Source organism: Salmo salar, chromosome 25 (assembly GCF_965601325.2).
Source record: "Salmo salar chromosome 25, fSalSal1, whole genome shotgun sequence".
Taxonomy (NCBI): Eukaryota; Metazoa; Chordata; class Actinopteri; order Salmoniformes; family Salmonidae; genus Salmo; species Salmo salar.
The window spans coordinates 36232501-36257436 of NC_138315.1; the positions used below are offsets into that span (position 1 = coordinate 36232501).

General features: G+C 48.7%; 1 protein-coding gene across 1 annotated transcript in view; it reads left to right on the plus strand.

Moving 5' to 3' along the window:
* Window positions 1-24936, plus strand: part of LOC106595389 (unconventional myosin-XVI) — a 255328-nt gene that overhangs the window by 24792 nt on the left and 205600 nt on the right. Inside the window, exon 2 of the mRNA XM_082969131.1 lies at window positions 7410-7682. Coding sequence (XP_082825257.1) covers window positions 7445-7682 — 238 coding nt within the window. The 5' untranslated portion in view covers window positions 7410-7444. The remainder of the gene's footprint in view (window positions 1-7409; window positions 7683-24936) is intronic.

Genomic DNA, 24936 nt, shown 5'->3' on the forward strand with positions numbered 1-24936 from the left:
CACCAGCCAAAGGGCATCCAGCCAACATTTGGAAGCATTGGAAGCAACTGTTGGAAGCATTGGATTAAACATGGGTCAGCATCCCTGTGAAACGCTTTCGACACCTTGTAGAGTCCATGGCCCGACAAATTGAGGCTGTCCTGAGGGCAAAAGGGAGTGCAAATTAATATTAGGAAGGTGTTCTTAATGTTCGGTATACTCAGAATATACAGTTGAAGTGGGAAGTTTACATACACCTTGCCAAATACATTTAAACTCAGTTTTTCACAATTCCTGACATTTATTCCTAGTAAAAATTCCCTGTCTTGGTCAGTTAGGATCACCACTTTATTTTAAGAATGTGAAATGTCAGAATAATAGTAGAGAGAATTATTTATTTCAGCTTTTATATCTTTCATCACATTCCCAGTGGGACAGAAGTTTACATACACTCAATTAGTATTTAGTAGCATTGCCTTTAAATTGTTTAACTTTGGTCAAATGTTTTGGGTAGCCTTCCACAAGTTTCCCAAAATAAGTTGGGTGAATTTTGGCCCATTCCTCCTGACAGAGCTGGTGTAACTGAGTCAGGTTTGTAGGCCTCCTTGCTAGCACACGCTTTTTCAGTTCTGCCCACAAATGTTCTATGGGATTGAGGTCAGGGCTTTGTGATGGCCACTCCAATACCTTGACTTTGTTGTCCTTAAGCCATTTTGCCACAACTTTGGAAGTATGCTTGGGGTCATTGTCCATTTGGAAGACCCATTTGCGACCAAGCTTTAACTTCCTGACTGATGTCTTGAGATGTTGCTTCAATATATCCATATAATTTTCCTACCTTATGATGCCATCTATTTTGTGAAGTGCACCAGTCCCGCCTGCAGCAAAGCACCCCCACAACATGATGCTGCCACCCCTGTGCTTCACAGTTGGGATGGTGTTCTTCGGCTTGCAAGCCTCCCCCTTTTTCCTCCAAGCATAACGATGGTCATTATGGCCAAACAGTTCTATTTTTGTTTCATCAGACCAGAGAACATTTCTCCAAAAAGTACGATCTTTGTCCCCATGTGCAGTTGCAAACCGTAGTCTGTCTTTTTTATGGCAGTTTTGAAGTAGTGGCTTCTTCCTTGCTGAGCGGCCTTTCAGGTTATGTCGATACAGGACTCATTTTACTGTGAATATAGATACTTTTGTACCTGTTTCCTCCAGCATCTTCACAAGGTCCTTTGCTGTTGTTCTGGGATTGATTTGCACTTTTTGCACCAAATTACGTTCATCTCTAGGAGACAAAACGGGTCTCCTTCCTGAGCGGTATGACGGCTGTGTGGTCCATTGGTGTTTATACTTGCATACTATTATTTGTACAGATGAACGTGGCACCTTCAGGCGTTTGGAAATTGCTCCCAAGGATGAACCAGACTTGTGGACGTCTACAATTGTTTTTCTGTCTTGGCTGATTTCTTTTGATTTTTCCATGATATCAAGCAAAGAGGCATTGAGTTTGAAGGTAGGCCTTGAAATACATCCACAGGTACACCTCCAATTGACTCAAATGATGTCAATTAGTCTATCAGAAGCTTCTAAAGCCATGACATCATTTTCTGGAATTTTCCAAGCTTTTTAAAGGCACAGTCAACTTAGTGTATGTAAACTTCTGACCCACTGGAACTGTGATACAGTGAATTATAAGTGAAATAATCTGTCCATAAACAATTGTTGGAAAAATTACTTGTGTCATGCATAAAGTAGATGTCCTAACTGACATGCTAAAACTATAGTTTGTTAACAAGAAATTTGTGTAGTGGTTGAAAAACGAGTTTTAATGACTCCAACGTAAGTGTATGTAAACTTCCGACTTCAATTGTATGTGTGCACTGTATGCTAATTCCCAGCCCAGCGCAGTGCTGTCAGTGTTATTAAATATAGTCTATGATGGATATTCCCTAGCAAATCAATAGCTGACAGCCAGGAGATGGGAAAGCAGGATCTTTTAAAGCAAGATTCTCTCTCTCTCTCACTCGCTCTCTCTGTCTCTTTCTCTCACTCTCTCACTCTCTCTTTACCTCTCTCTCTCCTGCTCTCTCTCTCTCTCGCTCTTGCTCTCTCTCTCTCTCTCTCTTGCTCTCTCTCTCTCTCCCTCCTATGCTCTCTCTCTCTCTTCACTATATCTCTACCAGTCCCTCTAAATCTCTCTGTTGTGTCCTGTCTGTCGCTCACTCACTCTCAATCTCCGCTGTCCCTTTCTCTTGTCCTCTCTCACAATGACCCTCTCTCCTTCTCCATCCCTCGCTCTCTCTCACACCCTCTCACATTCATTAATTCCCTCTTGTCTTGCTCAGCGGATATGAAGAATATGTTTTTACATTAGCATCACACTTCTATAGGCTAGACTGCTCAGCTGGACTAGTCTCAGAGGATGTACGTCTATATGTGTGACATACAGAAATTCAGACGTGTCACGGTGTGTGTGTGTGTGTCATGTGTCATATAACATGTTTATGATGGCTGATTTATAATGCTGACAGGGCAGTTAAATAGAGTCTGCTGGTGGCGGTGCGCGGACGCACGTGCGTGTGCGTGTGCGTGTGGTGTGTGTGTGTGTGTGTGTGTGTGTGTGTGTGTGTGTGTGTGTGTGTGTGTGTGTGTGTGTGTGTGTGTGTGTGTGTGTGTGTGTGTGTGTGTGTGTGTATGCAGATGGGCGTAAGCATCTGCCTTTGATTCCAAAGGCTGCAAGTTGGAATCCAACGATAGACAGTCGTGAACCCTTACCTTAATGATTGATGAAAACTCTGGCTGGTTATCAACTTTGTTCACATCCAAGTAAAACTATGAGATCAAGTTGGTCTCACACACACACACACACACACACACACCAGTGACTTAGCTCTATTTCCACTAGCCCACTGGCACTCTGTCTAATTACTATTCTCTCTTTCTCTTCCTCTCTCTCTCTATTCACTCTGTTCTATACAGCCCCCTCTCCATCCCTCTATTATGCAGTCTATATCACTCTTCCCAGTAGTACAACAGTCTATACAGAGGCCCAGCACTGACAATTCTCCATTGTTTCCTGTGTCCCTGTCCAGATATGACTAGCTGGCTCCTCCAGTCCAGATATAACTAGCTAGCTCCTCCAGTCCAGATATGACTAGCTAGCTCCTCCAGTCCAGATATGACTAGCTAGCTCCTCCAGTCCAGATATGACTAGCTAGCTCCTCCAGTCCAGATATGACTAGCTGGCTCCTCCAGTCCAGATATGACTAGCTAGCTCCTCCAGTCCAGATATGACTAGCTAGCTCCTCCAGTCCAGATATGACTAGCTATCTCTTCCAGTCCAGATATGTCTAGCTAGCTCCTCCAGTCCAGATATGACTAGCTATCTCCTCCAGTCCAGATATAACTAGCTAGCTCCTCCAGTCCAGATATAACTAGCTAGCTCCTCCAGTCTAGATATGATTATCTAGCTCCTCTAGTACAGATATGGCTAGGTTGTGTGTCTCTCCGTAGGGGTAGGTGCTAGCCTCCTCAGGCCAGGGCTTGGTTGTGGTGGGTCGGGTCGCTAGTTTCATGGTTATCAGGGTGTACCCTCTCTCTAACTCTGCAAAGTCAGCTTAAGAAGCTGTATAAGCTAAGTAGTAGTAAGGGGTATAGTGAGGATGGTGGTGTGTACTGACACAGGGCTGGGCACACAGAGCAGAGGTCTGGGTTTTCCACAGTAATTGGTTTCTGTGACTGGAGCAGCTTAGTTCACTGCAGCTTTTCTAAAGTGTCTTGAATCCTGGCTTATCAGAGCCCAGAGACAGGAGGAAGAGATGGAGGAAGCGAGGGAGAGGGAGGAAGTGAGGAAGGGAGATAGGGAGGAAGAGACAGGAGGAAGAGACAGGAGGAAGAGAGGGAGGAAGAGACAGGAGGAAGAGAGGGAGGAAGAGAGGGAGGAAGAGAGGGAGGAAGAGAGGGAGGAAGAGAGGGAGGAAGAGACATGAGGAAGAGAGGGAGGAAGAGAGGGAGGAAGAGAGGGAGGAAGAGACATGAGGAAGAGAGGGAGGAAGAGACAGGAGGAAGAGACATGAGGAAGAGAGGGAGGAAGAGAGGAAGAGGGGGAGGAAGAGACATGAGGATGAGACGGGAAGAAGAGACAGGAGGATAAGACATGAGGAAGAGAGGGAGGAAGAGAGGAAGAGAGGGAGGAAGAGAGGGAGGAAGAGAGGGAGGAAGAGACATGAGGAAGAGAGGGAGGAAGAGACAGGAGGAAGAGACATGAGGAAGAGAGGGAGGAAGAGAGGGAGGAAGAGACATGAGGAAGAGAGGGAGGAAGAGACAGGAGGAAGAGACATGAGGAAGAGAGGGAGGAAGAGAGGAAGAGGGGGAGGAAGAGACATGAGGATGAGATGGGAGGAAGAGACAGGAGGATAAGACATGAGGAAGAGAGGGAGGAAGAGAGGAAGAGAGGGAGGAAGAGAGGGAGGAAGAGACATGAGGAAGAGAGGGAGGAAGAGACAGGAGGAAGAGACATGAGGAAGAGAGGGAGGAAGAGAGGAAGAGGGGGAGGAAGAGACATGAGGATGAGATGGGAGGAAGAGACAGGAGGAAGAGAGGAAAGAAGAGAGGGAGGAAGAGACAGGAGGAAGAGACAGGAGGATAAGACATGAGGAAGAGAGGGAGGAAGAGAGGGAGGAAGAGAGGGAGGAAGAGACAGGAGGATAAGACATGAGGAAGAGAGGGAGGAAGAGAGGAAGAGAGGGAGGAAGAGACATGAGGATGAGATGGGAGGAAGAGACAGGAGGAAGAGAGGAAAGAAGAGAGGGGGGAAGAGACATGAGGAAGAGACGGGAGGAAGAGAGGAAGAGAGGGAGGAAGAGACATGAGGAAGAGGGAGGAAGAGAGGGAGGAAGAGAGGGAGGAAGAGACAGGAGGATAAGACATGAGGAAGAGAGGGAGGAAGAGAGGAAGAGAGGGAGGAAGAGACATGAGGATGAGATGGGAGGAAGAGACAGGAGGAAGAGAGGAAAGAAGAGAGGGGGGAAGAGACATGAGGATGAGACGGGAGGAAGAGACAGGAGGAAGAGAGGAAAGAAAAGAGGGACGAAGAGAAAAAGGAAATAGAGGCGGTGAGAGAAAGTTAAAGGACAAGGGGGAAGTATAGAAGAGAAAGGGGTGAAAGAGGTAGTAACATATGAGCATTGTGCCTGGCCAACTGTATGTCTGGGAGGCAGGTGTGTAGATTATTATCTAAAACAAAATCAGTTAGAGACACAGTAACATCACCCATCAGCCTGATAAGGAACTACAGCACAACGTAGAGACAACATGCTGGGGGCTAAACACCTCTCCTTTCCCCAGCCATGTCTGTTATGGATACAAATGTGTCTCTTTTTTGACATTTGTGTGTGTTCAGCGCTGTGCATGTGCTTATGGGTCTCTGAAGAGATTATGAGGTGAACAGCTTCAGAGAAAAGCACTGCAGCTCTCATTTCCATAGCAGCATGACAGAACAAACTGCAGTGATTCATGCTCCTCTTTAAAAAGCGTAGCAGGCAGAGAGGAGAGAAAAGAGAGAGAGAGGAATGAAGAGAGAGAGAAAGAGAGAAAGAGAGAGGAGGATAGAGAGGGTGATGGGAAGAGGGACGTGAAAGGGCTGCAGTACTTCAAAAAATGTCCCACTGTCAGTGGTTTAAACCTCACCAGCAGCCTGCTGCACCAGTCTGCTGAATCACACACACACACACGAAGGGAGGGAGGGAGTGTGAAAGATAAGGAGAGAGGAAGGGGAGGGGTGTGGGAGAGAGGGAGGGAGGGAGGGAGGAGTGTGACATGGGGGGAGGGAGTGTGAGAGAGGGGGAGAGAGGGAGGGAGGAGTGTGAAAGGGAAGGAGGGAGGGGTGTGAGAGAAAGGGAGAGAGGAAGGGAGGGATAGAGTGGGAGGAGTCTGACAGGGAGGGAGGAGTGAGAGAGGGAGGGAGGGGTGTCGGAGAGAGGGAGGGAGGAGTGTGACAGGGATGGAGGGAGGGGTGTGAGAGAGAGGGAGAGAGGGAGGGAGGGAGGGAGGGTGTGAGAGACAGGGAGGGGGGGGGGAGTGTGTGTGTGTGTGTGAGAGAGAGAGAGAGAGAGAGAGAGAAGAGTGTAAGAGAGAGGGAGAGAGAGAATTGAAGTGAATTGAATTGAATTGAAAGAGGGAGGGGGAGAGAGGGAGGGAAGGAGGGGGAGAAAGGGAGGGGGAGGGGGGGTTGAAGAAGGTTTAAAGGGAGCGAAAGGCGGAAGACAGTCAAACAGGCAATGTGACGGAGGGAGGGAGAGGAGGAAAGGAAAGAGAGGGATGACGACGAAGAGAATCAGAAAACAGGAAATTGGATTGTGTTAAAAGAAGAGGCAAAGAGGGCAGACAGATAGACAAGCAGACAGGGATGGAGGAGAAGAGCAGAGAGGGAGTGTGTGACTCAGAGAGAGGAGGAGAAAAGCCACTGTCTCTAATTTATCTGCAAAGGCACTAATAGTGACCTGAATGACTGCACCAATTACTGCTGTCTTTCTCACACACTCATACATTACACACGTCACCAAATCATTGCAAACTTTCTTCTGAAGCATATTGCATACGGGGGCAAACTTAGATTTTCTTGCAGATTACTTTTTTTATGCACTTGGAGAGTCATCGCCTTTGATCGCCTGTGCATTGCAACGTGACTTAAGATTCCTCTGACTCTCTGCCCTCATCACTGAATAATGCTATGAATATTTATAGTTTTGTAAGTCTGGAACGATCTTCATAACTAAGCCTGGTTTGGTCCTGATGTGTAGCTAGTGATGAATTCTTCTGCAGTCATTGAGTCTTATCCGTGCTGCAGCAACATTACACAGCCACACCCTAATAAGGCTCAGAGACTAGGAGACAATATGAGAGAGACAATATGCTAAGTCATGATATTCACTACAGACCGTTGCAGTGCAGGAGAGAAGACACTAAACAGTGTTATTATTTTATTCAAAATGCCTCGAGGCTAAAGGCAGTGCTAGTGAAGTCCATTATAAACATACAGGCACTCACATACACTTGTCTGGAGGTGAAACAGACAGCGCTGGTGTACTTTATCATCCAAGCGTTGTCCTGTCCGCTCACTGTCAGAATGTATTTAAATAAACATGATCTGGAGCTGATGGAGTTATTAATATAACAGCTGTATCTGTGTCTTACACACACACACACACACGCACACACACACATGCGCGCACGCACACCCACACGCACACACACACGTGCGCAATAGACAGCATTTAACATCACTGTCTATCTTTGACTTGTATAAAACTGTTGAGACAGATTTTCATCACAAAACATGACATGCTAATGTATTTCTCTTTCTTCTTTTCCCTCCCTCCCTCCCTCCCTCCCTCCCTCCCTCCCTCCCCCCTCCCTCCCCCTCCCTCTCTCTGCAGGTTGTTTTCAGCTATGTAACGTGTTTCGTCAGAACATGGAGATAGACCAGTGTCTGCTGGAGTCTCTTCCGATTGGCCAGCGGCAGCGGCTGGTCAGGAGAATGCGCTGCGACCAAATAAGGGCGTACTACGAGCGGGAGAAGACCCTGCAGAAACCGGGAGGCGGAGTCAAGGTCAAAGCCCCGTCCACCAGCCACAGGAAGCGGCACCGCATTCGCTTCAGTCTCGGTGATGTCATACAGGACGCCATCATACGGCACGATGACAAAGAAGGTGGGTTGTGTGTATTTCTGTGTGTTTGAGGGCGAGAGGGGAGGGAGGGAGGGGGGGTGTTAGCTACACTCTTTGAAAAAAAGGTTCCAAAATGGTTCTTTGGCTGTTCCAGGGAGAACCCTCTTTGGTTCCATGTAGAAGGTCCTACAGCCGAAGAACCATTTTAGGTTCTAGTTAGCATACTCCCACTTGAGTGTTAAAGCTCGTTTTGATCTATTTCCAGGGTTTATATCTATCAGCAAAACTGTCCTAGATTTGTAAAGCCGATGGCATCACATATGAGTTCAAAAAGATTCCATTTGAACTATTGAGTTCTGACAGTTCTATGAGCTTTGAGTCAGTGCAAACAGAATAGGCAATGGAGGGTTTCAGCTTGTGAGTAGTACTGAGTAGTACTGAGTAGCACTGAGTAGTACTGAGTAGTACTGAGTAGCACTGAGTAGTACTGAGTAGTACTGAGTAGCACTGAGTAGCACTGAGTAGTACTGAGTAGTACTGAGTAGCACTGAGTAGTACTGAGTAGCACTGGTAGTACTGAGTAGTACTGAGTAGCACTGAGTAGCACTAAGTAGTACTGAGTAGTACTGAGTAGCACTGAGTAGTACTGAGTAGCACTGAGTAGCACTGAGTAGTACTGAGTAGTACTGAGTAGCACTGAGTAGCACTGAGTAGCACTGAGTGGCACTGAGTAGTACTGAGTAGTACTGAGTAGCACTGAGTAGCACTGAGTAGCACTGAGTAGCACTGAGTAGCACTGAGTAGTACTGAGTAGTACTGAGTGGTACTGAGTGGCACTGAGTAGCACTGAGTAGTACTGGCTACATGAGACCTATTGCCTCTGCACTTACATCATTCTCTGCAAGGCGGGGGACCCTTTCATACATCACACACACACACACACACGCACACACACACGCACACACACACGCACACACACACGCACACACACACGCACACACACATGCACACACACATGCACACACAGGCACCTTAAATTGAGACAATTGGCCAGTATGCATGGTTTGGGTTAGCTCTCTTCTCACCCATCCCTACAGTACATACCTACAGCAATGAAACAGACCTCGTAGCGTCATCATCCCATCTCTCTCTCTCTCCCTCCCTCCCTCCCTCTCTCCCTCTTTGTATTCTGTTCCTCCTTCAATATTCTCTTAATTCGCTCTCCCGAGTTTCAGCTGCTAATCAGTATTCTGCTGAGAGTGTCTGTCTGTCTGTCTGTCTGTCTGTCTGTCTGTCTGTCTGTCTGTCTGTCTGTCTGTCTGTCTGTCTGTCTGTCTGTCTGTCTGTCTGTCTGTCTGTCTGTCTGTCTGTCTGTCTGTCTGTCTGTGTGTGTGTGTGCAGTAGCTGGGAAATGGCAGATGGATGTGTTAAGGGTGAGGAGTGGCCATTAGCTTTACAGTATTATCTCATTCTTCACACTGATTACAGGCTAGTCAGGACACTAACTCCTTCAGACAGACAGACAGACACACACAAACACACAGACACACACACTCATGCAAACACACCTAGCTAATATACAGAGCCAAATGCAGCTCTTGGGAGACAATCAGATGTAAGTATTAAGGGATCAGTCATGACAACGGCACAACCATCACAGAGCTCAGATGTTCTTGTTTCAGCCCAAGTCACCTGTTTCTGCCTGAGACTTTGCAGCGAGGATTAGCAGTACCGGTATTCTGACTGTAGTCTAACTCTCTAGGACAGTTGGGCAGATTTACTTTTTGCGTGGTGTGTGCGTGTGTCTGTGTGTGTGTGCGTGTGCGTGCGCGTGTCTCCGTGCGTGCTTGCATGTCTGTGTGTTTCTGGAACCCCCCATTCTAACCACTAAGAGTTTCCTTATTAGGGATTCTGCCGATGCCTCAGAGGGGAGAGAGGGAGCTCTTGTGAGCCTGACTCTAAATCAGGCCGGGATCTGAAGGGAGAGTCAGAGACTCTACCATTAAAGCCACAGGCCCATACACACAGAACTGCAGTCAAACACACTTTATGTCTTCATGAAGTATCATTACTACTGAATACTCTATGAGGCTCAGGGGAGACTTGCTGCTTTTGCTATAGAAACACATTTATCTCACTACTTCCTTTCCCTTGATCATTCTGTCTCTCTTTCTTCATCTCTCTGTCTCTCTTTCTTCCTCTTTCTCTGACTACCCTTTCTCTCCTTATTTCCCTCTCTCCATCCCTCCCTTATCTCTCCACCCCTCCCTTATCTCTCCATCCCTCCCTTATCTCTCCATCCCTCCCTTATCTCTCCACCCCTCCCTTATCTCTCCATCCCTCCCTTATCTCTCCATCCCTCCCTTATCTCTCCACCCCTCCCTTATCTCTCCATCCCTCTCTTATCTCTCCATCCCTCCCTTATCGCTCCATCCCTCCCTTATCTCTCCACCCCTCCCTTATCTCTCCATCCCTCCCTTATCTCTCCACCCCTCCCTTATCTCTCCATCCCTCCCTTATCTCTCCACCCCTCCCTTATCTCTCCACCCATGCTCTTGAATTTCCAGCCGTTTTCCCAGCTGTCTGTGTCAGACCTCTGCAGCCATTGCAGGTTACTATGCTAATCTCCCTCCTTTGGCTGCCAATGAGCTTCAGTTGGGGTCCTTGAGAGCAGCTGGTGTGCCCATGCCACTGCTCAACAGAAACCTGCCCTTTGACTGGACATGAATCGCCACTGTTTACCCCCGACTAGAAAGCCTAATCACCATTTCAACAGCATGGCACAAGACTGGCTTTCATTATGGTGGGTATAGTCACCTGCCAACCAGAGGTCTGACTAACTAGACTTGGAACACTCACGACCAGGTTGGTCAGTGTTGTTAGAATTAGGAATTAGAATACTAGAATAGTAAGAATAGTAATTTTAAAAGGATCTCTATGGTGTTGGACAAATGTTGTACTGCAGTCTGGATGTTCCATGGACAGGCTACATTCAGTATAGAAGGTTACATGATGAGTAGTTTAATTGGACTCCATAGGACTGAATGGCATGTTTGTTGTTGCTGCTATTAGTGTATCTTTGATGCTCCTATGTTCATCTTTGGTCTGTTGACTACCTACTCCTTATTAAGGGAACAGTGTGTTCGCTTCTGTCTGTCTGTGTGGTGTTACTTGGAGGCAATGTGTCTCTGTTTGTCTGTGCCAATTACTGTGTGGGAATTTACAGTAGTGCTTTGCGGAATGTTTCTCTCTCCATCCAACTCCATTCCATATCCATTTATATGCAGGGAACATGTTCGCCTCAGGACAGCTTCTTCCTAGGAGGGATCTGGGAACATTTCTGGAATTTCATCCTTGGCAAAATCCTTAATCATTTTTGGAGAGAAGGAAATGTGTAAATACACCCCATGTGGAAAGGCCTAGGGGTGCATATGGGGAGGTAATTTAGGGGGCTTGCCTTTGCCAAGCTTCCCAAACCCTGTAAAACCGGAATACCGGACTCAGCGCGAAACATGAGGAGGTGGGAGGATGTGTAGAAAACAAATCAATGCTTGGTATTCCACAGGGACCTCAGCTCAGCCTGTTGTTCTTAGTGTTGAGATCAGCTCCTCTGTTCTGGAGATGATGGGAGAAATACAACTCTCATAGTTGAATGTAGCTGATTGGGTTTTCACTTTGCTTTATTTTGCGAATGCCTTTTCTGGTGGTGAATCTCTCATTGAAGTGAAAAGCCATGAAATGACAGCGATAGACTGTGTCCAAATGGTTTATCTAGCCACAGCGAGCCATGGGGATATTATGATGCATGACTGTGCAGTGTCTGTGGTATGAATGTCTTCTGCATTAGATGTGTTAGGTCCTTGTCATAAACACCCCACCTCCCTCTGTAATTACTTTTATTTTTGAATTTTCGACATCATTCGTTCTTGATTGATACAGTATTGGCCACTGAACCAATAGAGTTGAGAAAACAACAGCTTGTAACGTGACTCGTTAACATTTGAAGGACGCACTGTATGTGTTTGGCATCTCTCTCTTTCTCTCTCTCCGTCTGTTTGTCTATCGTAATTAAACTTAGTCAGTATGGAGCTGGCTTTGGGCACAGATTCACAGATAGACTAGAAACACACTGCTGACGAGGCAGGATGGTAATAAGAGATCCACACACACACACTCACACCCGCACAAAACACACACACACCTTATCAGCAATCACTGGCAGAATATCGGATGGAAGCAGATAGGAAAATAAAGAGCGACAGCGAGGGGAGGAGGAGATGTGGAGCGGGGTAAAGAGTTTGAAAGGGGTGGAGAGAGGGCTATGAGATCAAAGAAGTAGAAAGTGAGAAACAAAGACAGGGAAACATCTGGGAGGGATGAATGAGAGGAAAAAGAAACAAAGAGAGACTCAAGCCCTATTTATCAGCCTGATTCCTCCCTGCCATATGTAACCTGGGACTTGCATGCGTAGTGACATTTGGTGAAATTGCCTTTCTAAAGTCATCTCTTAACTTCATCAGTGGAAGGCACGGCTGTGACCGGAGCATCTGTTCCCCTTCAGAGGCATGGAACCCCAAATCAATTCCCATCATGTTTTTCCTGTACCATTTCAGAAGGAAATGGAATATTCCAAGCTGGGGTGTGATTGGTATATCTGTGATATTGAGGTGATATTGGATGTTACATTCCCAGCAAACATCATATCTCTGATAAGATTGAGTCTACGTTAATGATTTTTATTCTCTTATATGAGGTTAGAATGGGGTCTGGTAGAGAGATACACTACATGACGAAAAGTATGTGCTCGTCGAACATCTCATCCAAAAATATGGGCATTAATATGGAGTTGGTCCCCCCTTTCCTGCTATAACAGCCTCTAGGCTTTCCACTAGATGTTGGAACATTGCTGCGGGCACTTGCTTCCATTCAGCCACAAGAGCATTAGTGAGGGCGGGCACAGATATTAGGGGATTAGGCCTGGCTCGCAGTCGGCGTTCCAATGCATCTCAAAGGTGCTTGATGGGGTTAAGGTCAGGGCTCTTGTGCAGGCCAGTCAAGTTCTTCCACACCGATTTTGACAAACCATTTCTGTATGGACCTCACGTTGTGCATGGGGAAAGTTGTTGGAAAGGTGGCATCCTATGACAGTGTCACATTGAAAGTCAGTCTTCACTAAGGCCATTCTACTGCCAATCTTTGTCTATGGAGATTGCATGGTTGTGTGCTCAATTTTATACACCTGACAGCAACGGGTAATACACTCATTTGAAGGGGTGTCCACATACTTTTGTATATATAGTGTTTAGATATTGCCTGGGTATGACAAAGTGGCTCTCTCCCTAACTGCAGTTAACACCTGATAATCATAATCTATTCTTTGTGTCTCAATGCCTATTTAATATTAGCTCATCTACACTTTGTTACTCCATATGATCTAACCCAAAGAAGATGTTTTAATATAAGATTTATACATCGTGAGGACATGATTATGTGATTGTGTTGTCATTGATTTATTAGTTAGATTTCATCCTACATCATATCAGATTTTGATAATGGTTGAGATCATTTTTCATTGTTTGCACTAATGTACTGTACAGCAGCATCAGCATCAGTGTGTGGGTGGCTGTCATGCCGTGCAAACATTACACGTTCAACTGAGACGTCCTGTCACTTAATTAAGACAAGTGAGATTACATGTGGGAAGGAGTGACATATCTTTTCACAATCTGAAGAAGGGAAATCTCTCCCTACTCTCCTCTTCCTCATTCTCTCTCCCTACTCTCCTCCTCATCTCCACCTCTCCTCCTCCTCTCTCCCTACTCTCCTCCTCCTCTCCCTCTTCTTCCTCATCATCTCTCCCTCCTCTCCTCCTCCTCTCTCCCTCCTCTTCTCCCTCCCTCCCTCCCTCCCTCCCTCCTCTTCTCCCTCCCTCCCTCCCTCCCTCCCTCCCTCCCTCCCTCCCTCCCTCCCTCCTCTCCTCCTCCTCCTCTCTAGCTCCTCTCCCACTCCACCTCCTCTCTCCCTCTTCTTCCTCCTCCTCTCTCTCCCTCCTCTCCTCCTCTCTCCCTCCTCTCCTCCTCTCACCCTCCTCTCCTCCTCCTCCTCCTCTCTCCCTCCTCTCCTCCTCCTCTTCACTTTGTCCTTTATTGATCAACAGGTATAGATCTAAACAGACAGACAGACATAGTGTGTAGTCTAGCACCAGTAACACTGTGTCTGTAATCAGCTCTCTGAGATTGAAGGAGGTAGAGGCACTAATAGCCTCCGCTGTCATGGATTCATGTCTTCAACACCTCAGAGTTTAGCACCACACACCTTTGTAAAGACAAATAGCCTACATTCACAGTTGCACTAATTGCATGTCAGGTTGACATTCATTAGGATGACTCATGTACCAGAGACAGCTCTGCAGAGTGGTCACTAGTTGGAACAGCCACAAAGTCATAAAATCAGATTTTAAACAAGACAATCTGGACCCTCCGTTTCTAGAATTATCTGCCGAAATTGTTGCAACCCCTATTACTAGCCTGCTCAAACTCTCTTTCCTACCATCTGAGATTCCCAAAGATTGGAAAGCTGCCGCGATCATCACCCTCTTCAAAGGGGGAGACACTCTAGACCCAAACTGTTACAGACCTATATCTATTCTTCCCTGCCTTTCTAAGGTCGTCGAAAGCCAAGTTAACAAACATATTACCGACCATTTCGAATCCCACCGTACCTTCTCCGCTATGCAATCTGGTTTCAGAGCTGGTCATGGGTGCACCTCAGCCACGCTCAAGGTCCTAAACGATATCATAACTGCCATCGATAAGAGACATTACTGTGCAGCCGTATTCATCGACCTGGCCAAGGCTTTCGACTCTGTCAATCACCACATTCTAATCAGCAGACTAAACAGCCTTGGTTTCTCAAATTACTGCCTCGCCTGGTTCACCAACTACTTCACTGATAGAGTTCAGTGTGTCAAATCGGAGTGCCTGTTGTCCGGACCCCTGGCAGTCTCTATGGGGTGCCACAGGGTTCAATTCTTGAGCCGACTCTCTTCTCTGTATACATCAATGATGTCGCTCTTGCTGCTGGTGATTCTCTGATCCACCTCTACGCAGACGACACCATTCTGTATACTTCTGGCCCTTCTTTGGACACTGTGTTAACTAACCTCCAGACGAGCTTCAATGCCATACAACTCTCCTTCCATGGCCTCCAACTGCTCTTAAATGCAAGTAAAACTAAATGCATGCTCTTCAACCGGTCGCTGCCCGCACCTGCCCGCCTGTCCAGCATCACTACTCTGGACGGTTCTGACTTAGAATATGTGGACAACTACAAATACCTAGGTGTCTGGCTAGACTGTAAACTCTCCTTCCAGACTCACATTAAGCATCTCCAATCCAAATTTAAATCTAGAATCAGCTTCCTATTTCGCAACAAAGCATCCTTCACTCATGCTGCCAAACATACCCTCGTAAAACTGACCATCCTACCGATCCTTGACTTCGGCGATGTCATTTACAAAATAGCCTCCAACATTATACTCAACAAATTGGATGCAGTCTATCACAGTGCCATCTGTTTTGTCACCAAAGCCCCATATACTACGCACCACTGCGACCTGTATGCTCTCGTTGGCTGGCCCTCGCTTCATACTCATCGCCAAACCCACTGGCTCCAGGTCATCTACAAGTCTCTGCTAGGTAAAGCCCCACCTTATCTCAGCTCACTGGTCACCATAGCAGCACCCACCCGTAGCACGTGCTCCAGCAGGTATATCTCACTAGTCACCCCCAAAGCCAATTCCTCCTTTGGCCGCCTTTCCTTCCAGTTCTCTGCTGCCAATGACTGGAACGAACTGCAAAAATCACTGAGGCTGGAGACTCATATCTCCCTCACTAGCTATAAGCACCAGCTGTTAGAGCAGCTCACAGATCACTGCACCTGTACATAGCCCATCTGCAAATAGCCCATCCAACTACCTCATCCCCATACTGTATTTGTTTATCTTGCTCCTTTGCACCCCAGTATCTCCACTTGCACATTCATCTTCTGCACATCAATCACTCCAGTGTCTAATTGGTATATTGTAATTACTTCGCCACAATGGCCTATTTATTGCCTTACCTCCCTTATCTTACCTCATTTGCACACACTGTATATAGATTTTCTTCAACTGTATTTTTGACTGTATGTTTTCTTTATTCCATGTGTAACTCTGTGTTGTTGTATGTGTCGAACTGCTTTGCTTTATCTTGGCCAGGTCGCAGTTGTAAATGAGAACTTGTTCTCAACTAGCCTACCTGGTTAAATAAAGGGGATTTTATTTTTTTACCTTGCCTGAACCTTACCCACACTGCTAACACTAATGCCTAACCCTAACCTTAAATTAAGCAAAATGTTGTGTTCGTGAATTTTACGATACAGCCAATTTTGACTTTGCAGCTGACCCATCTAGCGAAACCGCCCAGTTCTGCTTCTAGGACAAGATTAATTACAATAAACCTCAACCTGCAGCTTGAAAACATGGGGTACATACAGCTAGCTTTATTATTGTCCATCTTGAAGATCGTCCTCACCCACCAGAGAGCTCTGGTACAGTTCTCTGTCCGTCAGAGCTAGAATCTGGCTGGTTGTCACTGCCACACATCGATCCCTTTCCCAGGGGCTTTTGTAGTGAAAGGTACATGTCGTGCTGTGACATTGGGCCAAAACCTCTCTATTGATGTAATGAGAGCGAAAAAGAGAGAGAGAAACCAGCAATCTGTTTCTCAAACGAAAGGCAATGACTGACTCTCTGTGAACCTTGATCTGCTTCCCAAACAAGGAACAGATCAATGTTTTAAACTGTATCTAACCAATGTGTGAATTTAGCCGGATACAGCACTTGAACAACAGGAGGAGTGTAGGGATAAGGAAAATTAATACTTGAACTCATTTGTTGTCAGATTTGCTCAGTGCACTATGCATAAATCGCTCCACCATTTTCTGGTTGCTAAAACTCTAATAGTTCACCTAATTTCAGTTTATGTGACAAAACAATCAAGCATAGTGTATTCCCAAACTGGGGTATGTGCAATGCCATACTCTCCTCCTCCTCTCTCGCTACTCTCCTCCTTCTCCTCTCTCCTTACTCTCCTCCTCTCTCCTTACTCTCCTCCTCCTCTCTCGCTGATCACCTCCTACTCTCTCCTTACTCTCCTCCTCTCTCCTTACTCTCCTCCTCCTCTCTCGCTGATCACCTCCTACTCTCTCCTTACTCTCCTCCTCCTCTCTCCCTACTCTCCTCCTCCTCCTCTCTCACTACTCTCCTCCTCTCTCCTTACTCTCCTCCTCCTCTCTCCTTACTCTCCTCCTCCTCTCGCTACTCTCCTCCTCCTCCTTACTCTCCTCCTCCTCTCTCCTTACTTTCCTCCTCCTCTCTCCTTACTCTCCTCCTCCTCTCTCCTTACTCTCCTCCTCCTCTCTCCTTACTCTCCTCCTCCTCTCTCCTTACTCTCCTCCTCCTCTCTCGCTACTCTCCTCCTCCTCTCTCACTACTCTCCTCCTCTCTCGCTACTCTCCTCCTCCTCTCTCACTACTCTCCTCCTCCTCTCTCGCTACTCTCCTCCTCCTCTCTCCTTACTCTCCTCCTCCTCTCTCGCTACTCTCCTCCTCCTCTCTCGCTACTCTCCTCCTCCTCCTCCTCTCTCACCACTCTCCTCCTCCTCCTCTCTCCTTACTCTCCTCTTCCTCTCTCGCTACTCTCCTCCTCCTCCTTTCTCGCTACTCTCCTCCTCCTCCTCTCTCCTTACTCTCCTCCTCCTCTCTCACTATTCTCCTCCTCCTCCTCTCTCGCTACTCTCCTCCTCCTCTCTCCTTACTCTCCTCCTCTCTCGCTACTCTCCTCCTCCTCTCTCGCTACTCTCCTCCTCCTCCTCCTCCTCTCTCGCTACTCTCCTCCTCCTCCTCTCTCCTTACTCTCCTCCTCCTCTCTTGCTACTCTCCTCCTCCTCCTCTCTCGCTACTCTCCTCCTCCTCCTCACTCTCCTCCTCTCTCGCTACTCTCCTCCTCCTCTCTCGCTACTCTCCTCCTCTCTCCTTACTCTCCTCCTCCTCTCTCGCTACTCTCCTCCTCCTCTCTCCTTACTCTCCTCCTCCTCTCTCCTTACTCTCCTCCTCCTCTCTCGCAACTCTCCTCCTCCTCTCTCCTTACTCTCCTCCTCCTCTCTCGCTACTCTCCTCCTCCTCTCTCGCTACTCTCCTCCTCTCTCGCTACTCTCCTCCTCTCTTGCTACTCTCCTCCTCCTCCTCTCTCGCTACTCCCCTCTTCCTCCTCACTCACCTCCTCTCTCGCTACTCTCCTCCTCCTCTCTCCTTACTCTCCTCCTCCTCTCTCGCTACTCTCCTCCGCTCTCCTTACTCTCCTCCTCCTCTCTCGCTACTCTCCTCCTCCTCTCTCCTTACTCTCCTCCTCTCTCCTTACTCTCCTCCTCCTCTCTCACTACTCTCCTCCTCCTCCTCACTCTCCTCCTCTCTCGCTACTCTCCTCCTCCTCCTCTCTCCTTACTCTCCTCCTCCTCTCTTGCTACTCTCCTCCTCCTCCTCTCTCGCTACTCTCCTCCTCCTCCTCACTCTCCTCCTCTCTCGCTACTCTCCTCCTCCTCTCTCGCTACTCTCCTCCTCTCTCCTTACTCTCCTCCTCCTCTCTCGCTACTCTCCTCCTCCTCTCTCCTTACTCTCCTCCTCCTCTCTCCTTACTCTCCTCCTCCTCTCTCGCAACTCTCCTCCTCCTCTCTCCTTACTCTCCTCCTCCTCTCTCGCTACTCTCCTCCTCCTCTCTCGCTACTCTCCTCCTCTCGCGCTACTCTCCTCCTCTCTTGCTACTCTCCTCCTCCTCCTCTCTCGCTACTCCCCTCTTCCTCCTCACTCACCTCCTCTCTCGCTACTCTCCTCCTCCTCTCTCCTTACTCTCCTCCTCCTCTCTCGCTACTCTCCTCCGCTCTCCTTACTCTCCTCCTCCTCTCTCGCTACTCTCCTCCTCCTCTCTCCTTACTCTCCTCCTCTCTCCTTACTCTCCTCCTCCTCTCTCACTACTCTCCTCCTCCTCCTCACTCTCCTTCTCTCTCGCTACTCTCCTCCTCCTCTCTCGCTACTCTCCTCCTGTCTCCTTACTCTCCTCCTCCTCTCTCGTTACTCTCCTCCTCCTCTCTCCTTACTCTCCTCCTCCTCTCTCGCTTTCTCCTCCTCCTCCTCCTCTCTCCTTACTCTCCTCCTCCTCCTCTCTCCTTACTCTCCTCCTCCTCTCTCCTTACTCTCCTCCTCCTCTCTCGCTACTCTCCTCCTCCTCTCTCGCTACTCTCCTCCTCCTCTCTCGCTACTCTCCTCCTCCTCCTCCTCCTCTCTCGCTACTCTCCTCCTCCTCCTCTCTCCTTACTCTCCTCCTCCTCTCTCGCTACTCTCCTCCTCTCTCGCTACTCTCCTCCTCCTCTCTCGCTACTCTCCTCCTCTCTCCTTACTCTCCTCCTCCTCTCTCGCTACTCTCCTCCTCCTCTCTCCTTACTCTCCTCCTCCTCTCTCGCAACTCTCCTCCTCCTCTCTCGCAACTCTCCTCCTCCTCTCTCCTTACTCTCCTCCTCCTCTCTCGCTACTCTCCTCCTCTCTCCTTACTCTCCTCCTCCTCTCTCGCTACTCTCCTCCTCCTCTCTCCTTACTCTCCTCCTCCTCTCTCACTACTCTCCTCCTCCTCCTCACTCTCCTTCTCTCTCGCTACTCTCCTCCTCCTCTCTCCTTACTCTCCTCCTCCTCTCTCCTTACTCTCCTCCTCCTCTCTCGCTACTCTCCTCCTCCTCTCTCGGTACTCTCCTCCTCCTCTCTCCTTACTCTCCTCCTCCTCTCTCGATGCTCTCCTCCTCCTCCTCTCTCGCTACTCTCCTCCTCCCTCGCTACTCTCCTCCTCCTCCTCTCTCCTTACTCTCCTCCTCCTCTCTCGCTACTCTCCTCCTCCTCCTCTCTCGCTACTCTCCTCCTCCTCCTCACTCTCCTCCTCTCTCGCTACTCTCCTCCTCCTCTCTCGCTACTCTCCTCCTCCTCTCTCCTTACTCTCCTCCTCTCTCCTTACTCTCCTCCTCCTCTCTCGCTACTCTCCTCCTCCTCTCTCGCTTTCTCCTCCTCCTCCTCCTCTCTCCTTACTCTCCTCCTCCTCCTCTCTCCTTACTCTCCTCCTCCTCTCTCGCTACTCTCCTCCTCTCTCTCCTTACTCTCCTCCTCCTCTCTCGCTACTCTCCTCCTCCTCTCTCCTTACTCTCCTCCTCTCTCCTTACTCTCCTCCTCCTCTCTCCTTACTCTCCTCCTCCTCTCTCGCTACTCTCCTCCTCCTCTCTCGCTACTCTCCTCCTCCTCCTCCTCCTCTCTCGCTACTCTCCTCCTCCTCCTCTCTCCTTACTCTCCTCCTCCTCTCTCGCTACTCTCCTCCTCTCTCACTACTCTCCTCCTCCTCTCTCGCTACTCTCCTCCTCTCTCCTTACTCTCCTCCTCCTCTCTCGCTACTCTCCTCCTCCTCTCTCCTTACTCTCCTCCTCCTCTCTCCTTACTCTCCTCCTCCTCTCTCGCAACTCTCCTCCTCCTCTCTCCTTACTCTCCTCCTCCTCTCTCGCTACTCTCCTCCTCTCTCCTTACTCTCCTCCTCCTCTCTCGCTACTCTCCTCCTCCTCTCTCCTTACTCTCCTCCTCCTCTCTCCTTACTCTCCTCCTCCTCCTCACTCTCCTTCTCTCTCGCTACTCTCCTCCTCCTCTCTCCTTACTCTCCTCCTCCTCTCTCCTTACTCTCCTCCTCCTCTCTCGCTACTCTCCTCCTCCTCTCTCGGTACTCTCCTCCTCCTCTCTCCTTACTCTCCTCCTCCTCTCTCGATGCTCTCCTCCTCCTCCTCTCTCGCTACTCTCCTCCTCCCTCGCTACTCTCCTCCTCCTCCTCCTCTCTCCTTACTCTCCTCCTCCTCTCTCGCTACTCTCCTCCTCCTCCTCTCTCGCTACTCTCCTCCTCCTCCTCACTCTCCTCCTCTCTCGCTACTCTCCTCCTCCTCTCTCGCTACTCTCCTCCTCCTCTCTCCTTACTCTCCTCCTCTCTCCTTACTCTCCTCCTCCTCTCTCGCTACTCTCCTCCTCCTCTCTCGCTTTCTCCTCCTCCTCCTCCTCTCTCCTTACTCTCCTCCTCCTCCTCTCTCCTTACTCTCCTCCTCCTCTCTCGCTACTCTCCTCCTCTCTCTCCTTACTCTCCTCCTCCTCTCTCGCTACTCTCCTCCTCCTCTCTCCTTACTCTCCTCCTCTCTCCTTACTCTCCTCCTCCTCTCTCGCTACTCTCCTCCTCCTCTCTCGCTACTCTCCTCCTCCTCTCTCGCTACTCTCCTCCTCCTCCTCCTCTCTCGCTACTCTCCTCCTCCTCCTCCTCTCTCGCTACTCTCCTCCTCCTCCTCTCTCCTTACTCTCCTCCTCCTCTCTCGCTACTCTCCTCATCCTCCTCTCTCACTACTCTCCTCCTCCTCTCTCGCTACTCTCCTCCTCCTCCTCTCTCGCTACTCTCCTCCTCCTCTCTCGCTCCTCTCCTCCTCCTCCTCTCTCCTTACTCTCCTCCTCCTCTCTCACTGCTCTCCTCCTACTCTCTCCTTACTCTCCTCCTCCATAGAAGACAGAGCTGGATTGAGTGGGAATTGAAGTGTATTTGGATCCCATCCTCATATTAAATCAAATCAAATGTTATTGGTCACATACACATGGTTAGCAGCTGTTAATGCAAGTGTAGTGAAATGCTTGTGCTTCTAATTCCGACACTGCAGTAATATCTAACAAGTTATCTAACAAGTTATCTAACAAATTCCCCAACATTGAGCAGCCTAGATACACTCACTATGTTTCAGTTCCTCTTCCCCTCTCCCTAGAGGCAGAGCTGCTGTATACTTATCATTAAGTCAGCTGACATAGCTCTCAGGGCTGTAGTGGAGCATCACATCTATATCATTAAGTCAGCTGACATAGCTCTCAGGGCTGTAGTGGAGCATCACATCTATTGTATATCATTAAGTCAGCTGACATAGCTCTCAGGGCTGTAGTGGAGCATCACATCTATTGTATATCATTAAGTCAGCTGACATAGCTCTCAGGGCTGTAGTTGAACATACTGTAATTGTAAACCAGTGGCTCGCTAATGTTGTGGAGACTGGAGGGCCTCTGCCAGGTCTGACACATTTTTACATTTACGTTTTAGTCATTTACAGATGCTGCTATCCAGAGCAACTTACAGGAGCAATTAGGGTTAAGTACCTTGCTCAAGGGCACATAGACAGATTTTTCACCTAGTCTGCCCGGGGATTCAAACCAGCGACCTTTCAGTTACTGTCCCAACACTCTTAACCGCTAGGCTACCTGCCGCCCTATACTACAAGGACAGTCCCCCTGACTGGAATGAGTAGAGAAATGTTCCCCTGACTGGAATGAGTGGAGACATGTTCCCCTGACTGGAATGAGTGGAGACATGTTCCCCTGACTGGAATGAGTAGAGAAATGTTCCCCTGACTGGAATGAGTAGAGAAATGTTCCCCTGACTGGAATGAGTGGAGACATGTTCCCCTGACTGGAATGAGTAGAGAAATGTTCCCCTGACTGGAATGAGTGGAGACATGTTCCCCTGACTGGAATGGGTGGAGACATGTTCCCCTGACTGGAATGAGTCTGACTTAGTGTCTACAGCCACAGAAATGTGTCTCTATGTCTGATCTGACTCTGCATCTAACTGATTGGGAGACTGTCGAGTCATCAGGAATCTATTCATCTCTGGCATTTGGATTCATACTGCATTCCATTCAGTGTTTGCATTCTGGTTGCATCTGGTAAGAGTTTGGCTGCAGAGAAGGGACTGTATGACAGCCAGTATGTGGTCATCTTTTGGAGGGCTGTGGAATATGCTGATGGGGAGGACAGAGTCATATTTTACTGTGAAGACTGGATGAAAGACTAAGTCTGTAGGGGAGGTCTGGAATTGACTGAGAACATCTAGTGATGTGGTAAACCCTACTGGACTCTCTCTCTCTCTCCCTCTCTCCCTCTCTCTCCCTCTCGCTCTCCCTCTCCCTCTCGCTCTCCCTCTCGCTCTCGCTCTCCCTCTCCCTCTCGCTCTCCCTCTCGCTCTCCCTCTCGCTCTCCCTCTCGCTCTCGCTCTCCCTCTCGCTCTCCCTCTCGCTCTCGCTCTCCCTCTCGCTCTCCCTCTCCCTCTCCCTCTCCCTCTCGCTCTCCCTCTCGCTCTCCCTCTCGCTCTCGCTCTCCCTCTCGCTCTCCCTCTCGCTCTCGCTCTCGCTCTCGCTCTCCCTCTCGCTCTCCCTCTCGCTCTCGCTCTCGCTCTCCCTCTCGCTCTCCCTCTCGCTCTCCCTCTCGCTCTCCCTCTCCCTCTCGCTCTCGCTCTCCCTCTCCCTCTCGCTCTCGCTCTCGCTCTCCCTCTCCCTCTCGCTCTCCCTCTCCCTCTCCCTCTCGCTCTCCCTCTCGCTCTCCCTCTCGCTCTCGCTCTCCCTCTCGCTCTCCCTCTCGCTCTCGCTCTCCCTCTCCCTCTCCCTCTCGCTCTCCCTCTCGCTCTCGCTCTCCCTCTCGCTCTCGCTCTCCCTCTCGCTCTCCCTCTCGCTCTCGCTCTCCCTCTCGCTCTCGCTCTCCCTCTCGCTCTCCCTCTCGCTCTCCCTCTCGCTCTCCCTCTCGCTCTCGCTCTCGCTCTCGCTCTCCCTCTCGCTCTCCCTCTCCCTCTCGCTCTCCCTCTCGCTCTCCCTCTCGCTCTCCCTCTCGCTCTCCCTCTCTCTCTCTCTCGCTCTCTCGCTCTCTCGCTCTCTCTCTCTCTCTTGCTCTTTCTCGCTCTCTCTCCCTAAATGTCATTATTCCTCCCTCCCTCCTCTTCTCCCCAACTCTCTCTCTCTCCCGCCACTTCTTCTTCCTTTTCTCTACATTTCCACAATGGCTCCCATCTGGTTGCCATGGAAACCCCACATATGTCTCCCACAGCTGTTTTGCCGTTTTCCCCAAAATGACAGCCGGTTGTTTCTCTCTCTTTCTCGCCCACTCTCCCTCTGTCTCTTCAGAGCCAAACAGCCTGATGAAACAGAGCACACAGATGAACACACTAATGCATGGCAAAAGAGCAATAACGTATTTTGCTGCCAAACCACTCCCTGTCTTAGTAGGACTGATAAGCATGTTAATAATGAAGGGAGATTATCCGTTGGGTTTTCTGACTGGATATAAGCTGGGTGGTTATATGGTGTATATGGGATGGAGAAGACATGGTCTTAGAGTGTGTAGAGATGCAGTATAATGGACCACAGCAACACTGAATTAGCATGTCACCCACGTGACTACACATCGACTTTGAGAGCTGGTGTCAGCCAGACTAACACTGAATAGTACCTGTCAATCAATAGTAGAACAGGACAGTGGCTAGGGTTGGCATATGGACCACTAGTAGAGCAGGACAGAGGACAGTGTTGATACTTGGACCAATAGGAAAATGGAACATTGGGTGGTGTTGACGTATGGACCAATAGAGCACGCTGGGAAGTGTTGACATGATCCAATAGAATAAAAAACAGAAAATCCACAATATAGTCCAGCACACAGCAATTCTCTGTCTGATTGCCCTGAGGGTCAATACAAACTGTAGCTTTTTACTTCTGACCTCTGTTGAGTCACGCTCAATAATGTCCCATAAAAACACAGACAGGTCCTTCTGCTGTGTGGTTAACGCTAACAGGCGCTAACAGATGGAATGTCCGATACACCTGAGGCCGTCCAGACGGACGCCTGACTATATCAGTCTGTTATGATAATAATAGTAATGAAATACTAAATAAGGTGTCGGGTGATGCGACCACCAAATATCACATTGCAAATAAAACCTTATTGTGGGATTAGAAACTAATACTACACTAATGACTCATTGAACACAACAATAATACTGCAACTATTTCCTATCAATTGCTGTGTTAAATGAAGCTTGATTACTAACAGAGCTGGGATTATATTCCTGAGCTTCAGGCAGGAGTGAGAGAAGGCGTGTGTGAGAGAGAGAAAGAGCGAGAGAGAGAGAGAGATAATTGTGTTGATTAACTTAATGAAAGCTGTGTTCTTCCTCAGCAACCATTTAAGCTCCATTAAGCACCAATGAGGGTGCATGTAAATGTGTGTGGGGTGTGTGTGTGCTTGTGTTTTGGTGACTGTGTACTCATGCCTGCGTGTCTGTGTACTGTATGTGCCTGTGTGTGTTTATAATTCATCTATAAACAATTAAGGATCTTCC